Source organism: Plenodomus lingam (genome assembly GCF_022343315.1).
Source record: "Plenodomus lingam strain CAN1 chromosome Unknown scaffold_20, whole genome shotgun sequence".
NCBI classification, from domain to species: domain Eukaryota; kingdom Fungi; phylum Ascomycota; class Dothideomycetes; order Pleosporales; family Leptosphaeriaceae; genus Plenodomus; species Plenodomus lingam.
The window spans coordinates 1,526,555-1,548,803 of record NW_027093974.1 but is presented as its reverse complement, the minus strand read 5'-3'; the positions used below and the strand labels follow the sequence as shown (position 1 = coordinate 1,548,803).

General features: G+C 51.8%; 6 protein-coding genes across 6 annotated transcripts; 3 read left to right on the top strand and 3 right to left on the bottom strand.

Moving 5' to 3' along the window:
* Window positions 1–923: 923 nt before the first annotated feature.
* On the top strand, window positions 924–9,300 carry IAQ61_011515 (uncharacterized protein; the record flags this gene model as incomplete). The annotated part of the gene is made up of 6 exons (XM_003844032.2): window positions 924–1,520; window positions 1,569–1,713; window positions 1,769–2,037; window positions 2,085–3,333; window positions 3,386–6,090; window positions 6,145–9,300. Exons 1-6 carry the CDS (start codon window positions 1,275–1,277, stop codon window positions 9,298–9,300), a joined length of 7,770 nt encoding a protein of 2,589 aa, XP_003844080.2. The 5' UTR covers window positions 924–1,274.
* A 439-nt stretch (window positions 9,301–9,739) lies between these two features.
* Window positions 9,740–10,019, top strand: IAQ61_011514 (uncharacterized protein; the record flags this gene model as incomplete). Its single annotated transcript, XM_066099236.1, has 2 exons — window positions 9,740–9,812; window positions 9,865–10,019. Coding segments are annotated over 2 exons (228 nt in total), but the record flags the coding sequence as incomplete, so codon positions are not given.
* Window positions 10,020–10,280: 261 nt separating this feature from the next.
* IAQ61_011513 (uncharacterized protein) lies at window positions 10,281–11,257 on the top strand (the record flags this gene model as incomplete). Its single annotated transcript, XM_003844030.1, has 3 exons — window positions 10,281–10,308; window positions 10,830–10,969; window positions 11,087–11,257. The coding sequence occupies 3 exons, from the start codon at window positions 10,281–10,283 to the stop codon at window positions 11,255–11,257; spliced, it is 339 nt and encodes a 112-aa protein (XP_003844078.1).
* A 429-nt stretch (window positions 11,258–11,686) lies between these two features.
* IAQ61_011512 (uncharacterized protein) lies at window positions 11,687–12,937 on the bottom strand (the record flags this gene model as incomplete). The annotated part of the gene is made up of 3 exons (XM_066099235.1): window positions 12,727–12,937; window positions 12,353–12,635; window positions 11,687–12,152 (listed from the first exon to the last, which is right to left on the bottom strand). Exons 1-3 carry the CDS (start codon window positions 12,785–12,787, stop codon window positions 11,687–11,689), a joined length of 810 nt encoding a protein of 269 aa, XP_065950754.1. The 5' UTR covers window positions 12,788–12,937.
* A 50-nt stretch (window positions 12,938–12,987) lies between these two features.
* Window positions 12,988–16,654, bottom strand: IAQ61_011511 (uncharacterized protein; the record flags this gene model as incomplete). Its single annotated transcript, XM_066099234.1, has 2 exons — window positions 12,988–16,417; window positions 16,583–16,654. The coding sequence occupies 2 exons, from the start codon at window positions 16,652–16,654 to the stop codon at window positions 14,063–14,065; spliced, it is 2,427 nt and encodes an 808-aa protein (XP_065950753.1). The 3' UTR covers window positions 12,988–14,062.
* A 1,529-nt stretch (window positions 16,655–18,183) lies between these two features.
* Window positions 18,184–19,257, bottom strand: IAQ61_011510 (uncharacterized protein; the record flags this gene model as incomplete). Its single annotated transcript, XM_003844026.1, has 1 exon — window positions 18,184–19,257. The coding sequence occupies one exon, from the start codon at window positions 19,255–19,257 to the stop codon at window positions 18,184–18,186; it is 1,074 nt and encodes a 357-aa protein (XP_003844074.1).
* Window positions 19,258–22,249: the final 2,992 nt, after the last annotated feature.

Below are 22,249 nucleotides of genomic sequence, written 5' to 3'. Positions count from 1 at the left end.
CGGATGCTGCCATAATCGCACCACATGAATTATTTCCAAAGGGACACTGAGTGAGTTTCTACCATGGCCTCTTTTCCTCGGTAATCCCTTTTCACTATCAGAAGCGTTTCTATCATACAGTCAATATCTAGAAAGCCCAAGCGTAGAGACTTCTTGAAAACTTTACAGAAAACTTCATCTGGCATATCACTGTCCTATTTTGTAAGGTTCATTGACGGGCAAGTAGAAAATCTACGGCTCTGAGATTAGCACCAAGGTAGCCGTGGAAAAGACTTGCCCGTGGTATCTAATCTGACAGCAGGATCAAATGCTTGCCTTATTCGAGAATTTTCAGATCATGTTCTTCCGTGCTTGGGCTTTCAAAGTCGCCATCTCGATCGCAGGATAATAGTAAAAGCAAACGACCTTCTGATTATAACAACTCTTTGAACGAGCGCTTAACTACCCAATATTTCCCACGTACGGAGAAGTACATAGCGTCAATTCCCCTCTTGGACTGCACACCTCGGAGAGACGTACCGTGGCCCGAATTACTGTGAGAGACACCAAACAGCCAATGCCAATGTAAGTAAGGACGGATCTGATACTGTGTACATGATGCATCATCCATCAGGCACACGTCAGCGATTATCCAACATTCTTCCAACGCTGCAGCTACGCTTCGCCACGCGCGGCATACTCGATTATTCTGCGCCTCTATTTGTTCGCTTATGCGAGCGACGCGCGGGAGTATCCACGTCCAGGCGCCAGGCTTAGGTACAGATTACCCGAGATCTCACTTGCAGAATACTATACTTGACTCTATACATCGAGATGTTACCTCTCGGTGTATCTGTATGCATCAAGGCCACCACTTCGCCGATTACCTGCCCTAAGCATGTCATTCCGCGCCATGCATCTAGCTTTCCAATGCCTTGCTTGGCCTATTTTGGATGGAGAGAATCTTGAACGTCGTATATGCAAGTAAGACTTCCATGTTGTAGTATCCCTTGCAATAGGAACACATCTTGATCACGCACTCATTGGTTGCTCTTTTACGACCATATCTTTCACCTAGGTCAGTCAATCTAAGGCCGTTTGCCGCGCTAGACCAGGCAACTGCGCAACACCGCCACTTGAGTTAGCTTGGAGCGTTTGGTCGCCTTCGCTTCTTAAATACCTCAATATATCTACGCCTACAAAATTTCTGAAAGCTATAGAGCAGTTAATCTGTTCCAGCGACACATTGCTCCATCAGCTTCAACGAATCATTCCGCGATTATCTGAATCAAACAATGTCTAACAGTCACTATACGGGTCTAGGAAATGAAAATAGAGAAGTGACTACCACAGTTGCACAAGACGACAAGTTCGGACCTATTGCGGTCATCGGATTCGCACACAAACTTCCTCAAGATGTGACATCTGCCGATAGTCTGTGGAAGCTTCTTGTAGAACGCCGGACCACGGTGACTGAGGTTCCAATGAACCGGTGGAACATAGATGGCTTTTACAGATCGCATGGTAGCCGACCAAGTACTGTAGGTTGACTCCTCCAACGCTCCATGACACCACTGAGACCGATATAGGTAAAGAATCGAGGAGGCCATTTTCTCACAGATGATCCGGGGCGATTTGACGCACCTTTCTTTTCGATAACACCAGCTGAAGCTGAGTGTATGGACCCTCAACAGAGATTCCTACTCGAGACGAGCTACCATGCACTGGAGAACGGTATGCAGCAAGCTTTCCCTGAATTTATTTTGGCAGTTGACTGACGGAAAATCAGCGGGAATTCCAATGGAGGCTGCAATGGGTTCGAAGACATCTGTGCATGTTGGTTGTCTACTCCAGGAGTACAGTCAGATTTCACAGCGCGATGCCATGCCAGGTACTTATCAGATCATTGGTTCCAGTGGTTTGGCTATGTTGGCAAATCGAGTGAGCTGGTTCTACGATCTCAAAGGACCAAGTATGACGATCGACACGGCTTGCTCTGGCAGTCTTGTCGCTTTGCATCTGGCATGTCAAGAGCTGAATGCAGGCTCGGTTAATATGGTATGTTCGACTTCACAGGCGTTATCGTCATTTGCTAAGAAGTACAGGCGTTGGCATGCGGAAGCAACCTTTGCTTGCTTCCAGATTCATGCTCGTTGCTGAGTCAACTGAATATGATGTCTCCAGATGGTGTGTGTCATAGCTTCGACGAGCGCGCCAATGGCTATGCAAAGAGCGAGGGATTTGGCGTTCTGGTACTAAAGCGATTTTCTCAGGCGGTACAGGATGGAGATACCATCCGCGCCGTCATTCGAGCAACTGGATGCAATTCAGACGGCCGGACACCAAGCATCACATCACCAAGTCAGAAGGCGCAAGAGAAGCTCATCCGGGAAACCTACCATCGTGGAGGGCTCTCTCTTGATGAGACGCGATTCTTCGAAGCTCACGGTACAGGAACGCCTGTCGGCGACCCTTGCGAAGCTACTACTATCAGTAATGTGTTCGCGGTGAGGACCAAAGCAGACCCCATGTATGTCGGCGCACTCAAGTCCAATCTCGGTCACTCAGAGGGTGCAAGCGGCGTTGCGGGTGTGATCAAGGCCATACTCGCTCTGGAAAAAGGCATTATACCACCAAATGTGTACCCAGAAAGGGTGAATCCGATCATCTCATCTACGTGTCGGAATCTGCATTTTCCTTTAACCTCAATTGATTGGCCGACCATGGGAGTTAGACGTGCGTCGGTGAACGCTTTCGGCTACGGTGGCACAAATGCACACGTTGTTATTGACGACGCTCTTTCATTCTTCGAAGCGAAAGGATTGAAGGGCCGCCATAATACGACAAGGCTCAAGTCAACACTCGGCCAAGACCTGTTACTAAACGGGAGAACCAACCGGATGTCGAGACATGACTCCATGACTGAAGATCGAATTTGCAATACACAATTGGCTAAGTTTGCAAAATCCACCTACAAACTCCTCGTACTTTCTGCGTTTGACGAGAGCGCAGTGCACCGATCGATCAAAACCCATTCGGAGTGGTTACGTAGCCAACAATCACATAGTGATTCAAGAGTGGACGTGTCAGATCTTGCACATACCTTGTCGCATAATAGAACATCGTTTCCATGGAGGTCTTTCTGCGTTACCGGATCGGAGACTTTCTTTGACAACGTATGGTCGACGCCGATTAGATCCAAGCAGAGGATCGATTTATGTTTTGTGTTCACCGGACAGGGTGCTCAATGGTACGGGATGGGCCGTGAGCTGATGAAGTACAGCATCTTCTATGAATCTATGATAGAAGCCGATCGCGTCTTCAGCTCTCTTGGAAGTGAATGGTCCATGATGGGTAAGTCAACTACTTAGTGAGTGGATATACTCCAAAGCCTAACATGGTGCAGAGCAACTGTATCACATTTCAAGGGACGATACTTTCATAGATTCTCCAGACCTGAGCCAACCCATTTGCACAGCTTTGCAAATCGCAATGGTCGAGCTTCTAAGATCATGGAACGTCAGGCCTTCGACTGTCCTCGGACATTCTTCCGGTGAAATTGCGGCTGCATACGCCAACGGTGCTATTTCGAAAGAGTCTGCTTGGATGATCGCCTACATGAGAGGATTGGCTGTAGTCATCATTCGTGATATCCTACAATCAACAGGAGCCATGGTAGCCGTGCCAGCTACCCTCGAAGCCATATCTCCCTTACTTAAACTCCACAATAGGACATATCCTGCGGATCGCGTCAGTATTGCATGCTACAACAGTCCATCAAACCTCACTATTTCGGGGTCGCACGCTGCCGTGGATCAACTAATATCTAGGCTTGTGGAGCGAAACATCACATACAAGGTCCTGAGAGTAGACGTAGCTTATCATTCTCATCACATGAGGCCGGTTGCGATTGTGTATGACAAACTACTGAGAAGTATTACTCCAGGCCAGCAGCACGGTGTTGGCTCGACGTTCATTTCCACAGTCACGGGCAAAGCCCTCGAAGATGCTTCTATCTTAAGAAAGCCGTCTTATTGGATCGAGAACCTCACAGCCCCTGTTAAGTTTTCACCCGCGATGATGAAGGCTTCCAGTGACTTCATACTTGAGATTGGACCACATTTCACTCTTAAATCACCGATTAGAGATATTTTAAATGTGAATGGCAGGGACATACGGACAGACTATTGCTCAGTATTACAACGGGGTTGTTCTGCAGACTTTACGGCAATGGAGTGTGTGGGAAGACTGCATGCCTTGGGCCTCCCAGTTGACATCAGTCAAGTTAACCTAGGTGTGGTTTCCGACGCTAAAATGCTTACAAACCTTCCATCCTACCCGTTCAGTGATAAGACGAAGTATTGGCTTGAAGGAAGAACCAGTAAGCAATATCGCTTTAGAGAGTATCTCAATCACGAGCTTCTGGGAACAAGATCCGACGATTGGAACCCTCACGAGGCACGCTGGACCAACCGTATCATTCTCGATCAGTCTTCTTATCTCTTAGATCATCAGATCAATGGATCGGTCTTACTCCCTGCTGCAGGAATGTTGGTCATGGCTATTGAAGCCATGCGACAACTCCATACTTCTCGAACATCGTTACGGGGATACAAGATGAAAGACGTAACGTTCTCGAATGCTATTACGATCACCCCAGAGTCAAATGGGACGGAAGTCCAGCTCACACTTCGACCTTCGCAAGTATCGAAGACTCCCTGGACGAGTGCTCAGCATGAAACGTCTTGGAATATTTTCTCTATCTTCATGTATGAGAGCGCTGGTTGGACCCTATGTTGCTCGGGGGCCATAGCTGTCGAGTACACAAATGAGCACGGTGTTTTGGAGGAAGAATATGATAGGATGAAGTCACATAAGACAGCTTTAAGGCGCTGCCAGGTAGATGTTAACAGTTCCGACATTTACAGCGCCTTTGAAAAAGCAGGACTAGTCTACGGACCTCGCTTCCAAGCCATGGAAGAGGTAAGAGAACTACGAGGAACTGAGGCCATTGGCAACGTGAATATACACCACTGGAAGCTGCACGATCCAGATAGTCCCATGGACCCGCATCTAATCCATCCTGCGGCACTGGATGCAATACTGCAAATGTCCTTTCCGGCATACTCCATTTACGCAAAGAATGCATCGGCCACAACACTACCGACGGGATTTCGCAGTCTCTGGATATCCGAAAACTTGGCTAATGTTTGCCCAAATTCGAAAGTGTCCGTTCATGCGAGGGTAACAGGTCGAGGCTTCCGAAATAAGATGTTCGGCATTACAGCAGCGTTGGTTGACGAAGAGGAACTGTCTTTCAGTGGAGACATGGAGACAACCACTATCGGCCGAGGTGCTTCCACTACTGATGCAGATGGGTCCGGGGCCAAGATTTTGTACAAAATTGAGGCAAAGCCTGATGTCGACCTCTTACCTCGAAATATCATTGACTTGAAGCCTTCTCTGAGACCTACCCCAGAAAAGGAGTTAGAAATGGCTCTCAAGAAAGAAGCTCTATGTCGCCTAATCATGCGTGACGCTTTAAGCAAACTTCCAGATGACCTTGGTCGTTTACCTGAGTATCTACTCGAGTACATCGATTGGATGAGATCGCAGGCAGTCGATCATGTCATCCTACCACATGAATCCATATATAGTCTCTGCGAACAACTCGAGACTTCAGACACCGAAGGTCGCCTACTCTCTTGGATTTCTAAAAACCTGAATTCGATTTTAGCCTGCGAGACCAACGCTCTTGATCTCTTACTCGAAGACGACGCCCTATCTCAGTTTCATCCTGAAAACTGTGCTGAAAAGCATGTCCTCTCGTATGCTACCAATCACCTCGATCTCCTCGCACACAAGTACCCAAACATGCACGTATTGGAAATTAGCGCTGGTACAGGTTCTACAACATCGCATGTCTTGACTGCTCTCAAGGATCGATTCGCTGAATATGTGTATACGGATACAACGTCTGTTCTTTTCGAGAAGGCCAATGAGCGGTTTAATCTTCGTTCCAAGATGGCATTCAAAGTATTGGATCCTTGTGAAGATTTTGCTGGCCAGGGTTTCGAAGACGGGTCTTTCGATTTGGTGATTACTCCATGTGTACGTACTCATTCCTTACCTCCAACCTTACATTTGCTAACGGAACTTTCTCAGGATCTGTTCACAACTGCCACTTTTCGGGATCGGCTTGCTCGATATCGCAGGCTGCTCCGTCCTCAAGGCCGAATAGTTCTCTTGAACCAACCTCGAAAATCTCTACCGGAGAGATTTATCTTAGGCCTGACAGGAGTTTATACTGAGATTGGCCAAGTTGGATGCTCATCCATCGGAAACAACTACCTTGACCAGATACTCGTAGAGTCCAGTTTCTCGGGTATTGATTTCAGCGTCCAGACTCATGCGCATGAAGACGAGGATGCATTGCCTCAAGTAGTGATCTCCACAGCTGTGAGCTTTCCATCAGACTCGCACCCTACAATTCATGTCATTTATGAAGATTCTTCCCGAGCCCAGATGGATATCTTGGAGGAGATATGCAACAGATCATCATCGCAAGACGACGAAACGATCATCATTGCGGTGCCATGGAGCAATGTCAACAAATATAATCTCAAAGATAGAACATGTATCTTCCTCCCAAGCCTCGACGCTCGCATTCAACCGCTCGAACATATGGAAGACGACACTCTTGAAAGCTTAAAGCAACTCATCTCAATGACCTCTACACTCATTTGGATCAGCACAAACACGCGCAAGCCAGCACGTAGTCCAACTGAAAGTCTCGTCCCAGGCCTCGTCCGCACTCTTGCCACCGAAACCGAAGACAACAGACTTGTAAGTCTGAGTCTCGACATCGACATTGATATTAGTGACCATGCAGCAATGGCAGCATCAGCGAGTCATACCATCATGAAAGTCGCCAGAACCTTTTTACACCCGCGCGCAGTATACGAGGACGAGTATGTGGAAGTCGATGGGGTTCTGCATATACCACGGGTCGTTGACGACAGGGACATGGCAACGCATGTAGCTTTTATACAGCAGCGTGATACGCGCAGTGCCACTAAACCGTGGAAAGAGCTGAAGCGCCCACATTTGAGTATAAGAACCGCGGGGTACTTGGATACATTGTATTTTGAAGAAAGTACGAAGGATGGAAATGACGACGGCAATGGTAACGAAAAAGGAGAAACGGCTCTTGCGTCAGACGAAGTTCTGATACAGGTTAAAGCGGTGGGGTTGGGTGTTCGCGATTTACTTGTCGCACTGGGCCAGGTTCACGACGATGTGTTTGGAACTGACATTGCCGGAGTCGTGGAGCAAGTCTCAGAGCCGAATGACCATGGTTTACGAATTGGCGATTGTGTGTTTGGCGTGGCCAGAGACGGTGTTGCGCAGGTTGTTCGTACCAAGGCGTTCCAGCTGCGACGTATGCCACTCGATATGGACTGGGTTGAGGCTGCGACATACCCTGCAACGTATTGCACTGCGTATCATGGGTTGGTAAATTGTGCTAGGATCAGGAAAGACGATGTTGTTTTAGTCCATCGTGGGGTTGGACGTCTTGGGCAAGCGGCGGTACAGATTGCGCAGCTCTATGGTTGCAGTGTGATTGTCACTGTTGAATCATCTGAAGAGATGGCTTACATGCATGGCGCATATCGAATTCCCAGTTCACATCTACTGTTAACACGCTCAGCAGGCTCGGCGCAGAGCATACGCAAACTGGCGAACGAGCGTGGAGTCGACGTAATCTTCAATCCCAATACTGCAGCAGAGTCTACAAACGACTTATGGGACACCATTGCCCCATTTGGACGCTTTGTCGAGGTCATACGAAGCGATGCATTTACATCTACAGTCAATGCTTCAAATCCACAGCATAAGCAAACAGCAAAGAACAATTGCATATCTATTAGTGTCGACTTTCAAGAGCTCATGCGACATAGCGTCTTCGCTGGCATCTTGCGCGATGTAGGGGACATCATCGATAGTGGTAGATTGTCACATTCATCAGCAGTACAAGTCTTCCATCAAGGTGGAGTAGAAGCTGCGTTTCGAGCACTACAAGATCCAGAAAACCGTTCCAGAGTCGTCATTGAAATGGCAAGCGAGGAAATAATCCAGATGGAGCTTGCTCCTTCTACGAAGTCGCTCTTTGATCCCCGGTCAACGTACTTGATCGCCGGCGCCTTTGGTGGGATTGGAGAGAACGTGACAAGATGGATGGTACAGAATGGCGCGAAGAACCTCATCTTACCCTCGCGATCAGTCGTGGAGGGAACATCTTCGCATCGGGAGTTATTTGTGCACAATCTCAGAGCTGAAGGCGCAATTGTAAAAGTGCCGGTCTGCGATATAGCAAACCGAGCTCAACTTGAAAGAACGTTGGAAGAGTTGAAAGACATGCCTCCGGTTAAGGGGTGTGTGCAAGCAGCAATGGTGCTTCAAGACTCGTCCTTTGCGAATATGACTGCGGACAAGTGGAATGAGGTATTAGCACCCAAGGTAGCCGGGAGTTGGAACTTACACAATCTTCTACCCGATGATCTCGATTTCTTCGTTATGATGTCTTCATCGACGGGCATCATGGGGTCATTTGGACAGTCCAACTACACGGCAGGCAATACGTACCAAGACGAGCTCGCGGCACACCGTGTCAAACATGGACAGCGCGCTGTGGCTCTCGCATTCAGTATGGTTGTTGGCGCTGGCTATGTTGAGCAGAATGCGGCAGTGCAAGCCCTGTTACGTGTGCGTGGTATGCTGGAAGAAGTCACCCTGGATGATATATACAACCTGATGACACTATGTTGCGACCCCGAACGCATGGACGCAGCGCACATTGGACCACAGATCATCACCTCCTTGACCTTGCCAGCGGACCTCCGTGCGATGAATATTGTAGCGCCTCTTGGATCCACACGACCTTTGTACTCATACCTTGACACTCTGCCATCGCGCTTCGACGAGGCTGCACAAAAAGATCTCAAAGAGTCGAAGAAACTTCCTTCAGCCCTTCTCCCCGATGCGACAACATTGGATGAAGCGGTGGCTATCATTACTGAAGCGATTCAGGACCAGCTGTCTAGTCTGCTTGTTGTAAGCAAAGATGATATCGATATCAAGAACGCAGTCCACAAGTATGGCGTTGATTCCTTGGTGGCAGTAGAGATGAAGAATTGGCTTGCAAAGGCTGTGGGCTCGGACATAAGTACGACAGAGATATTGGGAGATGTCAGTATCGATGTGTTAGCTGGCAGAGTGGCTACTATGAGTCGATTTGTGAGTGATGAATTAAAGGGATAAGACATAGGCTTGAAGACCGCTAGTTACCGGTATATGGTTATATCTTTTTTTTAATAGATCGCGGACTTCGGGTTAGTTATCCTTTTCTTCCAAAAACTGCTTACAGACTGCAGCACAATCTACATCATACGTGTTTGACCATAGAACATATCTTTCTAGCTCCCCAATCGTGGGAAAGTCTGCATTATAAAGACACACTCGATCATTGCATTAATGTTATGTCGGGTGCTTCTTTTCAACCGAAATTCCCCCTTCATGTTTCGTCTACAGATCTCCATTACACTTCATACTATACTATACTCATTTGCACAGATACCCGGTGTCCATGTCCATGTCTCTCGTCGCTTAGTAGCAAGAATACTGCCATACAAACCTCAACTTATCCGCACTTTGCTTCCTCACATAAAATTTTCTTTTCGCATTATCTTAGATATATTAGTGCTTACCTTCCATGTTCGCTTCTCGTCCTCTGGCTTTTGAAATCGCAGTTGACCCTGAAGAATGTCAGATATGTTGGTCCTCTAGATTGTACGGTATCTCAAACAAAGGTGCTACACAATGGAGATAAATTTGGCGCCAGAATTCTGGAAATCAAAGTTAACGATGCCAATTCTTCAGATGAAGAGGGGGGAAATTTAGAATGGGTACCGGTAAGTCGATCTCCAACATGGATCTGGGGTAATGATGAAGAGGCCAAGACCAAATCTAGAGAGTTATAGGGATGGAACAAATATGTATTTGAGAATTTCGGCAATTTCTCTGCAAATCTGCCCAAAAAAAGAATTCGAGCCTGACATCCGCCCTATACATACACGTGAGTTGCACCGTGAGCTTCTCAGTAAGGCTGCCAGCCGGCCAATCACAACCCAGCCCTCCGAATGCTTACATAATACCGGAAGCCCAGCTCTCGAACCTCACAGCGCGCCATAAGACATTGCGATACAAGCTTTACCCCACAGTTTCACCCACACCGCGAAACAATGGCTTCAGGATACGGACTTTCTGGCGGTATGTATATTGCCTCTTTTATAGGACTGTCTGGGGAGGAATTGGGCGTTTGGTGGGACGGCAGCGGACGATTTACCGGACCGAGCGATACGTGTACGACGATTCGATACCATGAACAACTTCGGATGCGATTGCGAGCGACTGTCGACGAATGCGAGAAAAAATATTAGAGGAAGGATGAGTGTTTAGGTGTGGAATTACACGGGCCTATGTCAGGGAGGGTCGGGGCTGAGAGGGATGGATATGCACTCGAAGAGGACGAGATGATAGCATGGTTACGCTCATGACTTGTGGACTTGATGCGCAAGCTCCCGACCGAAGCGAAGGCCCAAATCCGCGCAGGAACCCTCGAGAAGTTGGCTTCGATTGCCAGCTACGTGCCGCCAACTTCCGCCTCCAAGCATCTCCGTTCATTCCGCACTACTTCCAATCCGAGACGTACTTGTAATGCCTGGGACACAATATGATAGGGACATATCTCAATCAGAGGAACATGTGCTGATATGCCACACAAACAACAGGTCCCTCCCGCTGCTTCCCCTTTTGGCAGGAAGTCCTCGCTTGCTATGTCACAAACACCAATTCCGAAGACGAGTCTGGAAAGGCCAAGTGCTCCCCCATCCTCGAGGATTACTACGAGTGTTTGCATCATAAGAAGGAGGTACGTCGTCGGCCAATTTCCTTCCATTACCCCGTCCGCCGAGCCTGGCTACCCATCAGATGTGTAGTATGGGTGTATGAGAGAAGCACAAAGAAAATCACTGACATGAGATGACAGGCTGCACGTACCCTGGCTCTTCAAGCTGCCTACCGCAAGGCCGAAGCCAACATAAAGCGCGACGATGCGCCAAGTGCAGGCGAGATTAGGCGGTTGGGTATTGTGGATGCGACGCTCGAGGAGAAGAATTTGAAGCCGAGCAAGTGGTTTCCTCACAAAGAGATCAACTAGAGTCATAGTCTTGAATCATGAGGGAGAGACTGAATGAATTGGGGGAATGGATGGGGGATGTGTATATCAAGTTGGCTGGGAGGCCAGTCTAGACCCTCATAGGAGTTTGAATGAACAGGGAGGCGCTGAAATTCGAGTAGGTCCAGTGCGTTGATCAAACGACATGCCAGTGTCTGTTTCTTGTGATTGGCATCTCCAGTGCGGGGACGACTTGAGCGGCTTCAGCATCTCACTAACTTTGATCATGTGCAAACTCGACGAACGACAAGAAGACAGAAATGCTGTATGATCGATCGATATGACTTCTTTAACGGGATTGCAGAATTCAAATATAACAGCGGAAACCCTACCCCTCTATCTCCGACAGCCGACACAAACTACGAAATCTCCACTCTTCCCGATGAACCTCATCCTATCCGTCCTCCCTCCCTACTTCCCTTTCATCCCCACAGCCTCAACTGCATACTCTCGTGCCTTCTCCGTCTCCTCAACCCTCCACTCCTCAACATACCCCTCCACCCCCCTCCCACTCCCCTCCGCCGTCACCGGATCCCCCCACGTCCCCCAAAACGGAACCACACCAGTCCACGTACTTGCCACCAACTCCTCATTCTTAAGATCCTTGCGATCCTCCTTGGGCCCGCCGACACGCACCTTTGCGCTCGCAGACACGATGCGGATGCGGAGGAGGCCGGTGCTGGATAGTTCTGCGGGTGTGGGCGGGGTGCGGGATGAGGACCAGCGGGAGGGGAGGAGGGAGTCTGTGATTAGGCGGAGGGCGTAGAGGGATTCGGTGGGGGAGGTTACGGGGTGGGCGTAGCCGTGGGCGATGGCGGAGCGGTAGTTGCAGGAGTTGTGGAAGGGGGTTAGGGAGAGGACTAGGCCGTCTAGGAAACTGGGTTGGGTAAGTTGGTGGGTTTGTTTGTGGGTTGGATATGAGAGAGAGAGAGAGAGAGAGAGAGGAAGGGGCAGAGTGTGAAATCAAAGGAGAGAACCAAAGTTGAGAGTCCATATGATTCCCATCCCCAACAAACCAAACACCCCCCTTCAAGCACAACATCCAGGATAAAAAAAAAGAAAAAAAATTAAACTTACGACGCCGCAACCGTCATCGGCAACCCCCGTTCTCCCTCCTCACCCTCAGCATCCCCACCCGCCTCCCTCCCCCTCCGAAACATGCGTCCAGAAACATAGCCATGGAGATACAAATCCTGCGGCTCGAGCGCGGGATCCGCCTCTTGGTTTTCAAAGTTGCCGGTACAGCCTAGCATGGGCAACACGACGGGGAAGGGGTGGTCTGCATCGGGGTCGGTGAAGGAGACGTGGAGGATGGGGCAGGTGTTGAGGAGGGTGTGGATGGTGGTGTAGTCGTAGGATCCTGTTGGGGTTTGGATTAGCAGGGGAGGGTGGGTGGATGGGGGGTGGGGAGGAAAGGGATGGGATGGTGGTGTACTCGTGGTTACATGTACCTCTGTTTGCCAGTCTGCCCAGTTTGTTGGCTGGTGTTTTGGGGTAGGATGGTGTGGTCATTTTTGATGTGGTTGATTTGATGTCTATACCCTTCTCTTTTTTTTTAACACACTCCTCGATAAATCTCTTAGTTCTTAGTCCTCCTCTTTCTCTTTCTCTTACTCAATCTTATCAACCCAAACATACACAATCGACATCAACCACACACGCACACAACCTCCACCCTTTATACCCCCTCCCCTTACCTCCCCAACCCCACCCCATCACACAAACAACAAGCCAACCAGCCAATCCACCCAACCACATACCATTCGGTATTCCACACGCGCCCCCCAATGCCGGTAGCTACTGTTAGAAGCATGACTCCTTCGCCCCCGGACAAAAAACACCTCCTCAACAACCATCCCACCCACCTACTCCAGCCACACTCCCACCTCCCAGCATCCAGCCCAGTCACACCCGCGCATCCCAAAGCGGCCAACGCTTACCCCTCCGCACCACACGATTGGTCCACATGCATTCCCTCAGCGCCCAGCACCACGGCGACTTGCGACTTGCTTGCTTGTCTGCTTGCTTGCAGCGTGTACAGCGTGTGTGGCGTTTGTGATTACTGATACTGGTACACTTTTGCTGCCTATATGGTGATTATAGCAGGATGGGAAGATGTAGAAAAAAAGGGCGGGCGTTGGAATGTCGGATAGTGGTGGATAGTGATGGGGCGGGGAGGGGGGCCGTGGAAAGCGAGAGACGCCACAAGACGTCATCGGGGTACGTGGAGGATGGTGGGTGCGGAAGGAAGGGGTTGGCTGGGGTGGGAAGATTGCGCGATTAGGTTGGTGTATGCGGGTGTGAATATATGGTGGAGAGAAGGCGGTGAGGTGAGGTTGAGGAAGTATGGGATATATGAAAATATCACGGGTACGGTAGGCGAAGAACACAACATGTAGAAACTCTGGACTGTAAGCATCCGCCAAGTCATCTAGTTAGTTGTACAGTCCTCCCATTTTCAGCATGTAGAGAATGTGCACTCATGCACAGGATAGGCAACACAAGATTTGATATGGTACAAAGCGGATGCAGAGATATACACGTATTCCCACAACAACGACACGAGACATACAAGGCCAAGTGACTCTTCTCCCCAGTCCCACACAGTCTAGGAAAGCGGGAAAAGAAAGGAAGAAAGACAAGCCTCAGAACGGGCAAACCCAGAATCCGGAATCTTCCTTTATAACGCCAATACATGCAGAGTTTGATATCACCAGCACCAGCACCTCATCTTCATCCTCCTCCTCCGCTGCAATCCCCATGCATCCTCCACTCCCAGCCACGCCATCATCTAAATGCCCAAGCACCCCTAACCCCACCCTTCAGACTCTCCAACCTCAAACATTGATAAAGACTAGTCTGCGGATCATAATACAGCCCCTCCAATGCGCCATCACTGCGCCTGAGACAGACATAATAAAAGCCACTAATTGTAAGGCCACAACCGCTATCATCAAACGTAGCGTGTTCTGCATCATTGTTGCTACGAGCACCACTCATTTCCTCTGATAGGTCATTGGCTAGAAGCGACTGCGAGATCTCGACTTCGGCGCGGCCCGTTTGGGAGTTGCGGACTATGCGGTAGGGCGAGGCGGGCATGCGGGGCTGTGGTGTTGATGTCGATGTTGATGATGAAGAGGATGTAGAGGGAGGCGGATGCGTGTATTGGGACAAGGGCCAGGCTCTGCCGCCCAACGACGTCGATGTCGTTGTGCTTTGAGGCGCTTGGAAGTCGGGATTCGCAGAACACTTATTCAGACTCTTGACGAAACATCGTTCCTTCCACCGCATGAGGATCCACTCTCGACCCAAGACTTCTTCAAACCAGCGCCGACTCGTCAGTGCGCGCACCATCTCTTCGTCGCTCATGCTGGCAAAGGGGGGCAGTTTGCGCCAGTAGGTTGCATCATTAGCAGGTGTGGATTTGAAGGACTCGGTAAGGAGAGTGTGGGTGTTGAAGTCGAGAATTTCGCCTTCAAGGAAGGTGGTTACGCTTGAGGTGCGCATGCTGGATGGATTCGAAGGTGTCTGTGAGACCAAGGAAGAGGTGCCGAGGATGGACTGGTGGGTGTGGGGTGGCGAAGGTACGTTATACGCTTTCATGGTGGCAGAGAGGGACATTTTCTCCCAGTCTACGGCGTGGATGGTGACTTTGACCGGCCAGGGGTCTTGATGTTTGGACGGCTGTTGGGACTCAGCGAGTCGTTGCGAGGGACTGCGGGTGGTGGCGTAGGGGTTGGAGATCCAGGGGCGGGACGGTGGAGGGAGTGCGGGGAGAGTGGTAGGGGTTGCGCTGCCTGAGCCGTCGACGATGCGGAAGCGGTGCAGGGCGTTGGAGGTGCCGGCAGCGGGGGGGCTGGTCACAATTGTGGCGACGCTGGTACGCCAGGCGTGTTGACAGCCGGAGAGCACGGCGCCAGGGGTGAGCCATGATGTCTCTGCAGGCTGGGGGATTACGGAAGTATCTGTGATGAAGTCGGTGTCGGGGCTGAAGTAGTCCTTGCTCAGGAAGCCCGCATCGAGTGCACAGTTGAGGCTGTCGTCAATCGAGTTGGAGTGGCGTATGCGCGAGAGGTACTTGACCGTGTGCTCGAGCACGGAGGATACCGTGGGCGCGGGGGGCGTGGCATGCGTGGACGTCCGGTCGAGGTAGCCTCTTCTATACGAATCTGCTCTCGATAGCATGTCCCGCCTCTCGCGGTCGAGCGAGAACCGGCCTTCAGACAGTCGCTGCATAGTTGGGGAACGCGCCGCCTCGTCGCCCTGCTGGCTGTTTCGACTGGCCGCCGCCGCCGCCTGGTGTCGGTCGGTCTGATGGCGCTGCAAGTACTCCCTCGTCCGCGCAGAGAAGCGTGGGTGTCTGCGCACCGACTGCAGTATGGCCGTCGACCGCAGCGACTCGCCCGCACCGCCCGCGCTGCCTGCGCCCGGGGTCGGATTCTGCAGCCGGTTCGCTAAGGAGAGGATGCGTGCCCTGTCCGAGTCCAGCTGTGATTGTCCCAGTACGCGCAGGATTTCGGATGGCGTGTTGGGCTGTTCGCGGCGCAGCTCGGCGAGGATGTGCTCCAGCAGGTCGTTGTTGCTGTTGCTGTTGTTGTTGTTGCTGTTGTTGGGGTCGTCTTCGACGTCGTCGTTGTCGGCGTCGTCACGGGCGGCCTCGTTGGCAGGCGACCAGTCGTACAGGCTGTTCTGGTTGGGCACACGGTCACCATAGGCAGCCGTGGTGGTGGTGTTGTCGCTCAGGCGGCTGAGGCGGCTCATGACGCGATGCAGCCACAGTTGGTCGTGCTCTTGCACACGGCGCAGGTCGTCGTATTCCTGCTGTTGGGCGTTGTGCAATACTTGCGGGCGGGTGGCGGGGCCCTGGGTGATGGTGATGGCGAGGCCGATGTCGCTGTCGTTGTCGTTGTTGTAGTCGTTGTCGTTGTCGTTGTTGTAGTCGTTGTCGTTGTCGTCGTCGCTATCGTCGTCGCTACTGTCGTGGTTGCCGTCGGCGGAACGGCGGCCCAGCGTCGCGGCCAGGTTAAGGACGTCCTGGTTGACAGGGCTCGCGAGTTCTCGCAGGGCCGAGATGAAGGATGGCGGCTGTCCAGCGTCTATCTCTGCTGCGTCTGCGTCTGCGTCTGCATTTGCGTTTGCGTCCTACAGTATGTCCACGGGGCGCTGCGTCAGTGTCATGATGCTTTGCGAACATGTTCGGAGCGTGGGACCGCGGTAGGTATGTACCTAGCAGTTGCAGCGCAGCAAAAGGCACAAGGGCGTGGTGGAGCCGTGTGCGGGAACGAACGAGGGAACGACGAAACTCACAGGCTCAGGCGAGTCCACAGGCGGGTCGGCAGGCGGCATCCTGGCCGGTGCAGAGGAACCGTGGCGCTCCATGTCCGTCCAGAGCTCATCTACAGTACGTACTGGGACGTACCCAACTACGCAACACACTACCTACTACTATGCCAGGGAAGGAGGGGCATATAGCATCGCTGCGAGGTGGACAAAGGGGCTCGAGGTGCAATGGGCAATCTGTGGCCGTGTGAAGTCAATCGTCGTTGGAGGTGACAGACAGGTGACGATAGGAAAGATGGATGGGTAAAGCTTTGTCGCAATGCGTAGAAAGCCAACTGCCAAACGGAAAAAAAGGCGTCATGTTTCGACCTCCAGGGCGGCCTGGTTGGCGAAACAATCATCAGCGAAAACACACAAAGACTGACGACACTGCCGAGTCCAAGGTGGGGTCATCCGTGGATGCAATACTTTCGCCCATGATAGCATCTAGATTCTGGACAAGTTACTGCCCCAGACCATTCCAGCGCCTTGGTCAACCAGAATTACCAAGTCCATGCGTCACCAGCCGCACCGTGAACCCCCCACCAAGCCTACAAGAACCCATCCATCGCTCTACATGTACATGTACACCATCACCATCATAGCACCATTCAGGAGGAATAGTGTAGTCGAGTCAAGTTGTGTTTTTTATTAGGCTTTGGACTGCTAACAAAAGCTTGCTTCTGGCCAGCATCGGGATTCAACTGCACCGGCTCAACCGGCGAGTATAGGGAGATGACCCTAAACCTCTCTTGTGCTCCAGATAGATCCCACGTCCAAGTAGATGAAGCCTGGCTTCGGGGTGCATCAGAAGTGTTTGCTCCGCACGCAGAGGACCACATTCTGAGAGCCAGAGACGCTGGCGTGCTCATGTCTCGACCCCGAGCACTGCCTATCCCTTCTTCAACCTGGTCCTCCTTTTGCACAAGAGAGCGATGGAGCTATTACAGCGGCATCACAGATGCGTGTATAACTTTTGTCGTGGCCTCTCAGCATATCCTGCTGACACTCAATGCCAGTCTGAGTAGGCCGTATGAACGTGAAATCGTCATCAAATCATGAGTTGGCATGCCATGCTCAGTGAAGAGATGCGCACCTATACGTCCAGCACGACATTAAACAAAAAACCAACCGAGGATGCCTGCCTCATGAGCCGTGAGGCTGTTCTTTCCTGTCTTTCCCTGAAATGCCAGACATGCATGCCTCCCAGAGATGCTGTACCCATAAGAAAAGACCTGGCCCGGCCGTTGTGATGCGGAAGTCTGACAAAGGAAAACGCTCGCTAAAAAAAACAAATGACAAGATCAAAGCAGGTATCAAGGAGAAAATGTACGAGAGAAGAGAGAGGAGAACAAGGAAAAAATCGCTGGCAGTCGCTAAGATCGAGAAACGCCGTCCCATGCCGGTTGGTATGATGTGGTTGGGTTGCACATCATGTCGTTCATATCGCTTTCGTTTCGTGTCAGAACGTCGCAAGATTGGGGGTAGCAACCTGCGCAGTAAGGGAGAGCACAACGGGACGGGCCAAGTCCACGCTTCCCAGCCATCGACAGAGGGACGAGGCACAAAAAGACACAAACCTCGTCCACTTAGGTGAAAGCGGCGTACTGTGGTGCGAATCCCGTCTCCCATCCGAAGCCGCCATAGCTGTGGTGCATGGCGGCGCTCGACCCGCACTGCTGGGCCAAAACACTTGGCAGAGGCAAAGCAGGTATCGGTGCAGATGCTGGGGGTGGGCTGTAGTACGAACTTGATGTGTACGGGCTCGTGCAATTGTATGGTTGGCTAAAGGATGGCGTCGGGGATGGTAGCTGGATGGCCTCGAAGCCCATGGTACCCATAGTGCTCCAGAAGGACGGTCCGGTCTCACTGCAAGTCGTAATGGTGGGACTGGGTGTCGATGGGACCACTCTCCATGAGTCCATGGATGCAGAGTGCGACTGTGGCATGTGCTGTGTTGGCGCCCACCAGTTGGCAGATCCGGGCGAGCTCGGAAGCAGAGGGGCCGATCGTACGACGTCGACGATCCTGGGTGGAGGAGGTAGGAGCGGGAGGAACAAGCCCATGATGGCATTCTTGACGTCCTCTCCTCTTCCCTCGAGCAGCTCCCCGGCGCCATCCTCCTCGAGTCCCTCCAGGGCCCGCACCCCAGTTCGGAATACGTAGCGGTTGACGGCCTGAACGAATCCCTCCTGAAGTTTCTTCAGCTGTTGCTCCTTCTCGGCCCATTCCCATGTGCTGGCAGACACGTCGACCGAGTAGATGTCCTTGTGGTACTCGATAAGCGCTTCAATGGTCTCTGGTGTAAGCTTGAATGCAACCTCATGTTGTGAAACCATGTCGACATGTACCACGTAGGCCTCAATGTGGATGAGCTGGTAGTTGAACAGGGCCTCGACCAAAGGATTCGAGTCTTTGCGCAGTTCGGAATCCGGGGCCTTTGGTACCATGATCGAACACAATGACCACATAGCGTTTGGTCCCGAGAGTGTTTCTGTCAGACAGCGCGTGTGTTGCTGTACGCTGTTCAATGGACGCTTCACCCGGTTCACCCTCTTGAGAGTCTGTGTTAACCATGGCTCAGGTTTTGATGCCAGGACGACGTTGACGTTTGATCGTGGCGCAAAGGCAGCGGCCGAAGCGGGTAGTAATGAGATGGGCATGACGGGTGGTTGGTGGTCGGTGCGTAAGCGAGACGATGCGATAGGTATTAGGTAGATGGGACGGATTCCAGGAGGAAAGAAACAAAGGAACACAAAACAGAAGTTAAAGAAATGGTCTCCGGCGGCTGTATAGTTTTTGTTTTTTTTTTCTGTTCGTGCGAGGTCGCCCGGTCAGAGGAAGAGACAAGAAGGGAGACGGGCGAATGAGGAGGGGGGGATGGCGAAGGTGGGAGGTGAGGGTAGGGGACGGGCTAGTGGGAGAAGGAGGGGTGGGATCTCTCTTAAGAGCTTACAGCCGTCGATCATGGTAAGCCCGCCGTGGCCCACGGTCGGCAAGGATAGGATGGGATGCACACTGCGCCCCGTTTGGCTGCACTGCGCATTGAGCTTGTTTAACGTGCATATGGGCCAGAGTCTACTGCTGCAGCTCCAGTCGGCTCTTACTCTAGCTGAAGCCCTGACTGTCGGCCACGGCCACGGCCACGGCCACGGCTACGACGCTCGAAGATTGCGTTTCCCTCGCGTTTCCCCTCAGGACTACCATTGTTGTGTGTGCAGAGGCCAATCCGGCCATGCAGCCACGGAGATGAACTCTAGAGAGGCGCCTGATCAGCCTCTTGGGTGGACATGGCAGCAGAGAAGGGACAGCAAGGGACAGAAGACAGCCGCAGGTGTTTCTGGGTGCTACTCTATGCGATAGTAGCATAGCAAGACCATGGCAGCTGAGCTCCTGGTTGTTGACCTTGATGCATGTGCGGATGAAGAAACTGGCTCGAGGGCGTGCAGAAACTCACAGCGAGCCGTAGTTGCCCCCAAGAACGGTTACTATGCCTGCATTACCTGCATGGCTGGATACTACATAGTACATACTACATACATGCAGGCGAGCCTTGCAGACGAGTCGGCATTGGTTGGGCTCTTGCATCTGGTTTTTTGCAACATGGGGCGGATTCCAGAAGCCATGAGCAGACCATGCCCAATCGAGAGGCCCACGGCGAGCGGCTTTGCTTCCCTTTTGGGGAGGATTGCGGGTAAACGGAGGGGGAGAGGGTTTTTGCACTTGTCTGGAGAAGTAGGGGTGGTGTCTCTGGCAAAAGATGGGATGTGGGTGTAGAGTACTCCTAGAGGGTTTGGGTCTTGGACATTCTACAGGTCGACGTTGGTTGGGAACTAGAAATGGGCTGACGACTGCCAGCCCAATCAGCTGGTGGGGCAGGGATGGGAGCAGGGTTGGCCAGCCGGATCGGAAAAGCGTCTACTCTAGTAGAGTAGTTACTGTAGCAGAGGCCCCGCGCTCACATGATGGCAGACTTTCATCATGTCCGAGAGTACTACTACTAGGAGTACGCACAATACTAACACAGTACCCTGGCCCTGGCCTGGGACGGACGGTCCAGACGGGGGCGGGAAGGGCATAGAGTACTGTGTAGAGTACTCTACCTAGCCACTGTACATACTCTTGCCGTTGCGTTCCATGGTCGAGTAGCTTGGGCGCGTGCTGAAGCAAGACCAAAGAAGAGAGCGCTCGACAAGGACGAGGACATGTGCGTGTTGGATGCGCAGAGCAGTTGGCAGCTGTTCAGGCTGTTCAGGCTGTATGACGACATCAGGCAGAGGGACAGGGCAGCTCACAGCTGGAAAACATGGTGGTCGTGGTCGTGGTCGTGTATGCTTCACTTCATGCGCGATGCATGCGCCACTTTCGCTTCGGAGCCGATTCGCCGAAGCCACATGACGGCAGTGCAGTTAGTGTGTTTGTACATTGTGGCTGTGCAAGGCGGGTGGTGACGGACGTGCGAGCCGGGAACAGACGCAGATCTCTCCCGGAGCTGCCGACGACCTTCACTCGCTTCCCAAGACGGCCATGGTGCACTGTCAACTGTGTGTACTTGCCTACTACCTACCGTAGGCACTGTAGCATTCGGTCTTTTTAAAATGCCGGCTCCTACTGATACAGTATATACCCTTAGCCATACCTGATCGTATTGCCCTCGACTAGGTATGGGGATTTCGCGCCCACCGAAGACACTGATCATCCGGAAGAAACGAGAAACGAGAAAACGGTCGCTACCCACGCTGCGTGGGGGAGCAACGGCATGGACGGGGGGGGTGCACACGCAGCTTCGTCTCATCTCCGTCTTTCTCTCTGGCCTCGACAGGGCGATTGGCATATCGTCTTCTCGAGTGAAGCAAGGCAAAGCAAACTAGAGGTATAATCGTCAGATAGTGACTCCATAGGTATGCAAGTGCCCGTGACCCTCTCCCGAGTCTCCCCCCACCCCCAGCGGCGGCCAGTCATCATCCCATGGTAGCGCTGTCATCAAAAGCATCTCACATGGCCATGTTTCAAAGTCGACTACCTACTTACCATCATCTCATGCAGCAAAGGCGACCCCGAGACCTGCATCCTGGATGCTGACTGCGCCTCAGAAGAAACGAAAGCGCGGGGCAACACACGGACACCTTTGTCGACGGCTGTGGCGGCCCCACAACAATTACCTATAACATTGTACAATAACCACACAGGCCCATCATGTTTCGCTCGAGCATGGCAGATCTTCAAAACGGCCGTTGACAAACGAGGTTGTCGTGCATGTTGCATGTTGTGCATGGTGTTGACTCCCGAGATGGTGCAATCCCCTCAAGCCCTTTGCTTATCCGAACCTTTCCATACTGCATACTCCTATAGTACAGGCATCATCATCATTCTCAGCTCGACAAGGGTCGTCAAGTGGAAGTCATGGTGCCCAAGAAAAAGCACGTGCCAATTCCATGCCTCCATGCCATTGATCTCCTTTCAACAACCATCGTCACCTCAACCCACTCGAAAAGCTCATGATCGCTATCACCACCCCCTCCCTATGACTGTTCCTAGCATTCATGCATGCACCGCGCAGCTGTTTCAGAGTCTGCCGGCAAAGCGCGTTGGCCGCAGCTGCGTGCATCGCAATGTGGAGCCAAGTGACTCATCCTTCTTCAGCAGCCAGCCCTG